At 49.3% G+C, this 12,229-nt stretch overlaps 1 protein-coding gene across 1 annotated transcript in view; it reads left to right on the forward strand.

The window, feature by feature from the left end:
* Positions 1 to 12,229, forward strand: part of ERLIN2 (ER lipid raft associated 2) — a 574,625-nt gene that overhangs the window by 211,408 nt on the left and 350,988 nt on the right. Inside the window, exon 7 of the mRNA XM_069617980.1 lies at positions 10,843 to 10,916. Within this exon, the coding sequence (XP_069474081.1) occupies positions 10,843 to 10,916 (74 nt within the window). The remainder of the gene's footprint in view (positions 1 to 10,842; positions 10,917 to 12,229) is intronic.

A 12,229-nucleotide genomic window follows, 5' to 3' on the forward strand; every position in this document is an offset into this window, starting at 1 on the left:
CTCTACTTTTCTCTCCCGTTTTAAAACTAATTATTAGAGTGCCATCTACGTTAAGCGCTCACCGCTGTCGGAAAATAAGTGGGGCTTTACTTAAGACTTGTCTAATATTCTTTTAAGGGAGTGTATATCTTTTAGTGACCGTGTTTTTGAATTGCTTACTATTAGTGCCTGTGTGTTTTTCTAGATGTGGTTTTAAATAAATAATTATATCTCTTTTTACACCAAGCCCTGGTCAGTGTTTACTTGTTCTATTGTGTTCTCTTGACCTATTGTGAATACTCTGTATACTGCCTAACTCTTCTTGAGGGAAGTCTGACTGCTCAGCCACAGCTACCAAGTGAATCTGTGTGGTACAGACTGCTACCAAGTGGGTTTACTGCCAAACACCTGTAGTCCTAAATCTTTTGGAGTTGTCCCAGAGGGAACTGCACAGGTTTCTGCCTAACATCCCTTATTCTTGGAGCCTGAGTATTCTCAGTGGCAGAAGGGGGGCACTAGGGTCTAGTGTCCAACAGGCAGTGTCGGGATAGGTTCTTAAGTAGCAAAAGTCAGAGTTCCTATGGAAGACTGTTCAAAGAGGCGATTATTTTACTTTAGAGTTAGGTGAGGGTCGAGTGGCTTCAGAGAAGACACCCTAGGAGGATTCCAGCAGGGGCATGGGTGCACTGGATGAGAGGACTCCCAATCACAGAAAACACCCCAAAACTACAGAGGAATCGCAAGTGACCTGAGGTAAGTAAAAACCCAAGCCAGCACATAAGATTTTGCAGCAGGAGGACTTGAGGATATGCAGCCAAAATCCCACTCGGTGGATTCCTTGTCGTGGTGACTGAAAACAGGACCTTGCAGCAGGGATCAACAGGGAAGGCTCTAGGCAAGGTTTTCCTCACGGCTGGATGCGGCTCTGTGGATTTGGCGCCTTTTTAGGTGCACAGAATAAGACGATATCGCTGGTCGGATTCTCATAATTTGCAAGGTCCAGTACTATGGTGAGGGGACTTTTCAAACTGGAATCTTGCCTCTGGAGAATCAGCAGGATGCCCACAAAGTTTCAGCGAGATTCGTAAGACTGTGCACCACACAATGGTTTTAGGTCCCTGGGTATTGGGGTATTGCAGCCCTGCAAGGGCGCAGCACGGCATGTGAAGGCTCAAAATGCAGATCTCCTTGAGTCTAGTGGGCCTCACCAGGCTCAGGGTCTTCATTTCCGGAGCCCCCAGGTCAATTGGAAGGAAGGGCTACAGCATGCTCTCCAGTCGCTGGAAATTGTCTCGGCTGCTTTTCCTTCATCATCCTCTTCGGTTTTGGTTCCAGTGGTCGACTACCTCTTCAGCTTCCAGGATTGGATTCTTATGCAGGTACCCAGCCATCAAACAGCCTTGCAACATTTAAACCTTGGGGGCGTTTTGTTTGTTTGTTTTATTCATATTTATATAGCGCTCATCAGCCCAAGGACATTGTGGCACTTGTTACAGTACAAAGCTTAGTTACATAGTCATGAGCTATATATATAAATATATATCAATAAAGTTATATTACATTTCTGTTTATATTACAATATATATGGCACGAGTAGAGGAGGCAGTCGTGGTACTAGTTGAGGAAGGTGGTCTTGAGGTTGTTGCGGAAGGCAGAGATGGAGGTTTCAGCTCTAAGGGTCGCAGGGAGAGAGTTCCAGAGTTGTGGTGCAATATAGGAGAAGCCTAGGCCTCCAGCTGAGGCTCTCTTGATGCGTGTTATGTGGAGCTGGTTGGTGTACTGAGCTCTGGTGGGGTGGGTGGAAGTGGTCCTTGATATTGCTTCAGATAGGTATGTGGGAGCAGTGTTGATGCATCTGTGTGTGATGGTGAGGATTTTCAGAGTAATTCGGTCTTTGACCTGAAGCCACCTTGATGCACGTCTGGCATGAGATACATGGTCCCTTCTGGGGATACTCATAGCGGCTCTGAGGGCGTTGTTTTGTGTGGTTTGCAGTCTGTGGATGTTCTTGGCGGAGGTGCCATCTAGGAGAGCGTTACAGTAATCGAGTTTAGCGCCTATAGTTGCTCTAGCTATGGCCACACGGTTGGGGGCAGATAGGTAGGGTTTAATGGCATAGATGAGTTTGGTGCTGAATTCTGATGCAGAGGCTATGGCGCTGACTTGTTTGTTCATTGATAGATTAGTGTCAATGTGAACACCTAGGGTCTTGACGGAGGATGATATAGAGATGGTTGAGTTGTCTATGTTGAAGTTGACGTATTGGGGGCTTAGCTTCGTTATTGTGTTTTTTTGCCCAAGAATGAGAATTTCAGTCTTCTCTCCATTGAGACAGAGGCCATTGATTGCCATCCATGCTTGGATCGTAGCATAGATATTGTGGAGGGTAGTGGCGTCTTGGTAGTAGAGTCCAGTTAGGTGTATCAGTACTTAAGTGTCGTCTGCATAGTGAGTCAAGTAAGTCGAAAAGGGGTTTTGTGAAGAGCTTATAGAGGGTGGGGGCTGTACATGATCCTTGGGGGACAGTGCAGTTTATAGTAGTAGGATCTGCGTTTGCTGTGTCAGAGTAGACCTTCATGGCTCTTCCTTCGAGGAAGGAAGTGATCCAGGATGCTGCTTGTTTAGAGAAATGGGCTGCATGAGTGAGGTGGGTGGTAAGTGTTTGGTGATCTACCAGGTCAAAAGCTGCTGATAGATCGAGAAGGAGAAGCAGGGCCGGTTTGCCTTTGTCCGTGATCTGTGTGATTTGATTTTTTAGGTTTAATAAGGCAGATTCTGTTCAATGCTCGACCCGGAAGCCAGATTGCCTTTTGCCTAGTATGGAATTAGCTTCTATGTATGATTGGATCTGGTTGGGAGCTGCTTTGTCCAGAATTTTGAAGAGCAACGGGACTGTCGTTATCGGTCTATAGTTGTTGGGTTGCGCTGGGTCAAGTGTGGCTTTTTTTAGGAGTGGCTGCACCCAGGCTTCCTTGAGATTGTTTGGGACAGTTCCTGTTTGGAATGATGCGTTAATGAAGGCAGTAATCAAGGGTGCTAGGTCATTAGCGCATTCCTTGATGATTTTAGGAGGGCAGATGTCTGCTTTGCAGAGAGATGGTTTGAGATTTTTGATGAGATTAAGGACCTCAGGTTCAGTGACATCTCTGAAGGCAAATTGCGCGTGATTGAAATTGCTACACATGTCTTGTGTAGGGCGGTTTGCTTTTTGGTTTGGGAGGGATTTACAGTGGTTTTGTATTTTATTCTGGAGGAGTTTTATTTTGTTGAGCATGGCGGACTGAATGCTAGCGCACCAGTCTTTGTCTTTAGTTCTCCAGCATGGGGTCTGGCATGGATTCACATGCTCATGAATATTCCCCGTCGTCAGGCCGGGAATCCTCGCTAAAGAAAAAATCAGTATCAGTTTTGTTTCTGATCTGTCTTTCTTAGTAGTAATCAATCACTGATCTCTGGGTCATACTGCCCCCAGCCAATGACTGCCCTCTACCTAAGCCCCTCCGATGGCAGCCATCCTCAGATTATTACCACACGTTCAAGTGTTGGGAGTCCTCGTGTTTTAGCTCTCGAGCTTTTACTGCGTTTTTGCGCTATTTCAGGAGATGTTTCTAATTTTTTCAGTTAATCGAGCCTCACGCTCCACCGTTTCTACTTCCGATAATGGGGACCCGTTTCGGAATTCTTCTACGCCCCTCAAGGGTGAAGTTTTCGTCGAGTTACGATTCTTGGAGGATTCCAGAAGTTCTGTGGCCTACCTCAACGGACATGACCCAGGACAAGGGAAGCTCGACGCCCGGATCCAAGGTGTTCAGGAGCTGCCCAGGATGCAGATTGCAAAATGTTTTCAAGGAGAACGAGCATTCGAGATGTCTCTACTGCCTTCATGAGGACAAGACGCACGTAGAGAAGGACTGTGCGTTCTGCAAAAACCTGTCGGAACGGACCAAGCAAGATCGTCGTTCCCGCCTCGCCGCCTGGCTGGAGAAGGGCACAGCAGGTGAGAAGGCAAAGAAAAAGTCTGAGCGGTCTTCCTGCGACGGGGGCCCAACAGAAGGCCAAGCACCGCGAGTCCGCGGGCACCGGGAGTTCCGAAAGGTCGGGCTCCTCGGCTGCCAGGCAGGGCGTGACTTCCCCGGCACGATCAACCACGAGCCAGCGCTCTGGTTCGGGGAAGAGGAAGTCAGAGAACCCGGGTAAGCTTCTGGAGAGGCCCCAGTCGATCTCGAAGGGTCCCGAGGGGGAGCGAGGTGATGACCCTCCCTCCAAAGCGAATGCCCAGGACGCACCTAAGGTAGTGAGGGCCTTGATCCACCCGGGAAAAAAGGCCTCTATCGAGGTTGTTGCAGCGGCCCTGGCAAAGCCGGCAGAGGCTACGACAGTGGAGGCGGCCACGGGGCCCAGAGTTTCCCTGCCACCGCGGAGGGAATCCTCTTTCCAGACCATCGTTTAAGACCCCTGTGAAGACCCCAGCGGCAAAAGAGGGGGGGCGGTGGCCATTACGGACTCGGATTCAGCCTCCGAGGAGGATCCGGTAGAAACCGTGAAAGGCCTCAACGAGAGGTTCATAGGCCTCAACGAGAGGTTCGTGAAGGTTCGATCCCAGGGGAAGGTTCCCGCTGATATGATCGAAGATAGCAACGACGAGGGCCCAGTGGAGCAGCCATCCCATCCGTCGCAGCCATTACCCGAGCCACAGGATAGCTCGGTGGCCATTTTGTTGGCGATCCAATCCTTATGTACTGAGATAAGGACGAGGTTACCATGGACCCCGACGGAGGATCCAGAACCAGGGAGGAGAGTCCACCCCGCTCCGCCCTTCGTGCCCGCGAGGCCTGTGGACCCCTCATCCCCCTCGCCGGACCGTCGGGAGGATACGGTGATGGATACAGCGACGGGGACGGACGACGACGGCAGCGATAACACAACGGACATCCCGTCATCACCCCCCCCCTCGGGCCTCTCCACCCGACGAAATTGCCTCTTTTCACGCCATGATAGCCATGTCATCCGAGCTCTTCCAGCTCTGCCCTTAGGAACAGAAAAAGGAAGGTTTTCTTTACCAACGACGAGAGGCCAAGAGAAAGACTGTCCTTGCGGTGCAGTTGCTCGATGACATCTGGGACGAGGGGCTGGCTATCCTCAAGAACCCTTCCACGACACCCGCCAAGAGGGACGGGTACGAGAAGTAGTACCGGGTCCCCGATCCGCCCCCTTGTGCCTCAGAGCCCAGCCCACGCCAGATTCTGTCGTCTCGGCAGCAGCCAAGAAGAAAGCAGCGGGTGCGGCGGCTTCAACTTCCACTTCCCCGCCGGACAGCGAGGGCAAGAATTTGGACTCCATGGGACGACGAGTCATCTCGTCGGCGGCGACGACGATTAAGGCGGCCAATGCCTTAGCGATTGTGGCCCGTTATGACAGGGAGCTTTGGTTCAAGATAGCTCCCCTGCTAGACTTCCTACCGGACGACAAGAGGGCTGAGGCCCTACAGATTCTGCAGGAAGGAGAGGTGGCGTCAGATCACACCATAACGGTGGCAACGGACATTGCCGATACCAGATTTCGCCAACTGGGCAACAGGGTTTGCCTCCTCCGACGAGGATGGCTCAAGGCGACTGACTTTCGCCAGGACGTCCAGACTAGAGTGTTGGACATGCCATTCGACGGCAACAACCTGTTTGGAAAGACGGTGGATGAGTCCCTCCAGGCCATCAAGACAGACACAGAAACAGCCCGAGCCCTAGGAGTCCTTCAGCAACGGCGGCCCTTTCGGAGCTCTGGAGGCAGACGGGGAGCCTCCAAGGGATCCAGCAGCGGCTTTTCTACTTACCGCCAGGCAGCCCACTCCTCGTCCCAGGAGGCCTACAGAGGCCGCGGCAAGCAAGGAGGGTCTCGCCGCCGTCGTCAAGGAGGCCAAGGCAGCAAGGCCTCTTCCAAGCAGGACTGAACCGGCCGTAGCGTCGGACCCCCACCGAACCACCCCAGTGGGAGGCCGGCTGACGAAGTTCGTCAGCGTGTGGGAGTCCATCGCCACCGACCGTTGGGTGCTGGACACCCTGGCCCGCGGACACTCGCTGGAATTTCAAAAGAAGTGTCCTCGCATTCCTCCCGTGGCCAGGAAGGAGAATCAAGTCCCTCAACTACTGTTGGAGGTAAGGGCGATGCTCAAGAAGGGTGCCATCGAGCTCGTCCCCAAGAGGCTCCGGAGTATACTCAAGATACTTCCTCGTCAGAAAGAAGACGGGCAGTTGGCGCCCCATCCTGGACCTGTCGGTTGAACAAGTACATCAAGGCACAGAAATTCAGGATGGTCACCCTCCAGCACGTGCTGGGACAGCTGGAGGAGGGCGACTTCCTATCGTCACTGGACCTGGAGGATGCTTACTTCCACATCCCCCATTCTAAAAGGACACAAAGTTCCTCAGATTCGTAGTCCAGGGGCGTCACTACCAATTCAGAGCCCTGCCGTTCGGATTAAAGTCGGCACCCAGGGTGTTCACCAAGTGCCTCGCACCTGTGGCGGCGCGGCAGCGCCTGCAAGGGATTCACGTCTACCCCTACCTGGACGACTGGCTAATCCGTGCAAGGTCAAGAGAACTCGCCGTCGAACACACAGCGAGGACCGTCCGCCAGCTCACGGAGCTGCGATTCGCCATCAACTACCCCAAATCCCATCTGGTCCCATCGCAGGTGGCACTGTTTCTGGGAGGGAAGCTCGATACAGTGAATCGATTGGCATCTCCGTCGGAAGAAAGGACAAAGGCCATTTTTGGCAAGGTGCAGCGCCTCTTAGCCACGGATGTGGCCAAAGTGAGGTCCATCAAGTCCCTCCTCGGATGATGTCCTCATGCATCTACCTTGTGCCCCTTTACAGACTTCGGATGCGTCCGCTACAAGAGTTCCTCGACACCCACTGGATTCAAGCGGCGGGCAGCTTCGAAGACAGGATCCCGCTCGACGAGGAGTTACGTCGGGCGATTCTCTGGTGGGGTGCCCGTGCGCACCTCACGGCAGGCATGGACTTTCAGGCCCCGGCGTATCAGGAGACGCTAACGACGGACACCTCCCTGGAGGGATGGGGGGCCCACACCGGAGATCTCCACGCAAGAGGCCTCTGGCTCCCGGAGGAGAGGTCTCTTCACATCAACATCCTGGAGCTACGAGCCGTGTTCTGGGCGCTCAAATCATTCCTTCCATCCCTCAAGGACAAAGTGGTGAGGATCTTCACCGACAACACCACCACAATGTTCTACATCTGGAAGCAGGGAGGCACCAGATCCCCAGCCCTATCCAAGGAGGCCCAGGGGATGTTTCTGGTTCCCTTCCACCTGGCAGGAATATAAAATACCATTGCCGACTCACTCAGCAGGGAGCTGCGCTCGTGCCACGAGTGGGAACTACGACAGGACCAGGTGGATCGGCTCTTTCAACGGTGGGGCAAACCCCAGATCGACCTGTTCGCAACGGCGACAAACGCCAAGTGCCAGAGGTTCGCCAGCAGGTTCGCACAACCGAGGAGCATGGGCGATGCTTTCTCATTCCCTTGGAACGGCCTATTAATGTACGCGTTCCCTCCGTTGCTGCTCCGTCTCATCAACCAGCTCAATAGGTCCAGGTGCAGGATGATCCGCGTCGCACCGGCGTGGCCGAGACAGATCTGGTTACCGGACCTTCTGGACTTATCAGCGTCCCCACCTATCAAGCTGGCGACGGACGCGGATCTTCTCTCCAGAGAAGGAGGCGCCATTCTCCATCACGACCCGGAGTCGCTGAACTTGCAGCCTTGGCTCCTGCAGCACTAGAGTTTGGAGGATACGATAGTGCATGGTGACAATGGCTGAAACCAGCCACCCCTCATCTGGTTGAGTTTTCAGAAGATTCCTGCATCAGTGCCTGCTGCATTCATCCACTGGAAAGGGTTGCATTCTGCTCCTGGACCCAACCAGAACTTCGCTTGCACCTGCAGCTCCTGTGCTTCTGCTATTGGATCCAACAGTGGGAAAACCGATCTTCAGTGAACTTCCTTCGACCTGCCAAATCTGAAGAACAATCTGAATACAGGTAGCGAGTAGTAACAATACTTACTGGTGCCTCTACCTCCACGTTTGTGAAGAATGTTGATTTATTCTACAACTCTTGGCTTCAGTAACTTTTTTGTTCCAAAAGCTCGAACCGTGTTCTACTAACCAGTAAAAGCCTTGGACATACTTCTGGACCAATCTTCTCATCCACAGGACCCTTTCCCAGACTTTTTCACAACTCCTAAATCTCTTTGAGAACTTTGGAGCCTTTCCCAATCAACTTGGGGTTGGACTTTACACGTTTATGGACTGTTTGTTAGGACAGTTATAAAGTCCACCTAAGGGCTTTATAAAAGTATACCTGAGGCAAAACAGAAACTCCACACTTAGTATAAGGCTGTGCCAACTGAGATATTTGGGTAGCTTTGACAGAGCAGACAGGCTTATCTAACGAGGGCGAGAGCGTAGTAGAATACAAATAATGGTTTATTTTATATATACACACAGGCAAAGCTAATTCTTCAGAAAGGCAAGCACTATTCATATCTCATAAACACAATTATAAAAACCAACACAATGCTTATGGTATGCAAACCAAACATGACCGAATAGCCAGGACTCAAGTCGAGGGTACATGCGGGTGGATGGAGTCCCACTCCGACCCCCACTTTTCTCAGTAGTCCCCCTACTTTTTTCAGATGTCAACTTGATATGTCCTCCCCACCATCCTCCCCCCACCCCCACAACTTACTTTTTAGAACACAGTTCAAGGCCAGTAAAGAATGTATATACTTTTCAGAGGGGCAGTCTGCTACTCATGGATACGTAAGAACTCATTAAGTCTGTTTTAGAATGGCATTAAGCAATTCAAGGTAAGCACAGTCCAATGTTACACTTTTAAAATAGCAGCAGCTGTTCAAGAAGGGCCTTCCTAAGTGCTGTTTTGGACATTACTTTTGTAACAACCGCAAACGGATCCATAGCATATGGTGGAGAAGGTTGCCTAAAGAGAAATCTTTCTGAACAAAGAGCTTTAAGACTGTAGAACAAGGCTGTGTTTACCCTGTGGGTATCGAAGCAAATTTGCTTCATATATGGTCATGGCGTCCCTGACACTCTAGGTTGTGACCTCAGAATAGCCATGACTAGATCTGTCTTATGGATGAATACTGTTGGGGATTCACTGCTGAATCCACATCCTGAGTTTGCCAGGGAAGATGCCTAGGATGGTTTGAATGTTGTGATGTGCCCTGATTGGGTGGCTGGCTGGAAAATGTTTTAATAGTGCAGTGTGCCTGATTGGAAGCTGGATGTGCACCAAACGCCCAAGAACTGTATAAGAAATGGGTATCTACACTTGTGTTACTTTCTGGGGCTCTTCCCCCAAACCGCTGAAGATTGCTCACCTGAGTAAGACCAAGCAAACTAGCCTGAAGCATCACTTCCCTAATCTGCAAGTGACTGCGAAGTACTGCTAATATCTGTGCAACTCAGACTTCTTTACACAAGCGGAGGCAACCACATCGGTGCTCTCCACCCTTGACTGAGCAGGCACAGAAAGGCTGCCTATCCCCAGCACTCCTAGCTCCATTTGTCAGCACTTGCTGTAAGTAGAGTCCGACCGACCACTGCCCAGGATGTAACTTTGTTGAGACTCTGGGCCACCTTAGTCCTGCTTTGGGCAATGAGGCTGCGTTCTTGAGTAGGTGCACTGTACTGCACCATCTGGTTCACTTTGCCACACTCCAGCAGTGGGGTCCAGTGTCCTTTTTGTGTCTGTCCTTGGCCAGTGGCTGCCGCCTGCCCCATTCCATGCTGAAGGGTAAGCAGAATGGCAACTGCCATTTTGAGGACTACTCAGAGGTTGGTTGCATTGCTCTGCTGCCATTTGGATGTGTTGACTGTGTGCCTGTCGGTGTTTGGAGATTTTGCATGGAATCAGCAGGTACCTGCTGTGTGCAAGCAAACTGTAATTTAGTTATTCTGGTCCCACAGAATTACTTTTTTAATACAGTAAAATATAGCAAAGCATATTTCACATTGCTCAAGGCAAGCAGCTCTTGGGGAGCCTGAGATTGCTGAAAGAAAAGGGGGCGATGGTTTGTTTTTTACTTTCTTCATAATAATTTGTATTTCTTCCTCTCGTCACTAATGACGATGCTGTGAAGGAGTTGGCCATGGAATGTTGCTGTTGCCCTCCCGTGGAAATTGATTTCCAGAACCAGTGTGCTCCTGTCTCAATTTCTAAAGTTGAGGAGTCTCCCATGTTCTTAAATGGTATACATGTAAAGGAATGTTACAATTAATAATTTGCTGTTCACAATGACTCTTAAAAGGTTTGTTCTCCTGGCAATTAGTGATTTTGATGCAAAAAATACTATGGAAAAGCAGGACTTGATGAAAGCTCGCTTCTGCATAAGAAGAAATAATTTGAAAATGTCTGACGTTGACTAGAACACATCCTTTTAAAAAAAAAAAAAAAAAAAAAAAAAAAAAAAACAGCCACTGAGTTTAATTCACAAGCTGTATGCACCACAAAAAGAATTTTTGTCTGGACTTTGTGATATTATCCAACTCAAAGGTAATCATTTTATATGCCCTGGGATCGGCCCTGCAGACCTCCGCCAGACCAGGTTGGTCCGCTACTAGTAAATACATCTGTATGTTTCACTGGTATGTCTACAGCACACTCTCTGTAAGATGTACTTTCCTGACAGTGTAGCAGTGCTGGTCCCGTCTCATTGATGTGCAATGTTGTCGTGGTTGCAATCTTTCACTTTGTGACATGTAGAGAAGGCAAAAGGGGACCAATGATTGACCCACTCTTTTTTTTTTTCTTTTTTAGATCAGATTGATGAAAACCTCAAGTTCTCTTTGCAGCTAGATTTAACCTCCATGGCCCCTGGACTCATTATACAGGTAATGCATAGTGTATGGTGGCCATACATTGAAGTGAATCCTCAAAGGATAAGTGAATGCCTGTCTAGAAAGAAATGTTGGTGAATCCAGTGAAGAGATCCTTGTAAATCTGTTATAGTTTCTTAAATGTTTTAATTTCCAGACTTTGTATTTCATAGTAAACTGGGCATGCAGTGCCTCAACGTCCACTTTCTGATCCTAGATCTGTTTTTCAATTTTTGTAGCCCTGTTCCTGCTTTTGTCAGCTCATTTTCCCCCTTGCCTGTGCTCTGTCTCTTCAGTTTTTCTAAATTGCACTGTTATTTGCTGTTCTTAAAACAACCTATTTTCCTGCCATCAAGATGTGTAGCATCTCTTACGTTCCCAGATCAAACTGACAGAGCACCAGAGCTTGTTTTGGCTTAACAACCCCATGCTGTATAAACATTCATGCCTTTGCTTTCTAGTGGGAGTCTGGTTCAGGCTCTTAGTTTGTATTTATTACATTCATTACATTATACATTACATTATATTTATAAAGCGCACTATGGGCCCGTAGGCATGAAGGCGCTAGCAAAAGTACAAGACATACAACGGAAAGGGTCACCTATACTAGCCTAAACAAGTCCTATATAGGATGGTCGCAATGACCAAACCTACAGGCCATATAGTTCCTCGACAGCGCTGCCCCGAAGGCCTGCTTATGAAAAGAGAAAGGTTTTAAGTTCTTTCTTGAAAATGGCCAGGAGTTTATGTTCGCGCAAGTAATCTGGAAGTAGGTTCCACAGAATGGGAGCTTTAAAAACAAAAGCCCAATTCTCTGCTTTTGAGGTTTTTGGTCTAAGTTGCTTCAAAAGATTGTGAGCTCCAGATCTTAACACACTGGTGTTTACTTTATCATTGATGTAACACTGAAGATATGGAGGCATCATTTGCATTCTACATTTAAATGTTACAACCAGTGTTCTGAATTTGATTCTGGCCTCCACTGGAAGCCAGTGAAGTCCCCACCTGGCTTCAGAAACGTGTTTTCGCCTAGAAAGCCCCACTACAACTCTCTCAGCCCAATTCTGAACCTGTTGTAGTTTCTGTAGAGCCAATTTACCGATACCTAATAGAAGGCTGCAACAATAATCTAGTTTGGCCCCTATTATTGCTCTTGCTATAGTTTCAGCGCTTTTCTGAGATATAAGGGGCCTCAGATGTGACAGCAGTTTAACATAATATACTGATGAAGACACGACCGAGGACACGTGTGCGTTCATGTTCAGAGACTGGTCAAGGATGACGCCCAATATTTTCGTTTTTGGGAGTGGGCATATGATATCATCTCC

The sequence above is a fragment of the Ambystoma mexicanum genome, chromosome 10, assembly GCF_040938575.1.
Source record: "Ambystoma mexicanum isolate Mex_15411 chromosome 10, UKY_AmexF1_1, whole genome shotgun sequence".
NCBI classification, from domain to species: domain Eukaryota; kingdom Metazoa; phylum Chordata; class Amphibia; order Caudata; family Ambystomatidae; genus Ambystoma; species Ambystoma mexicanum.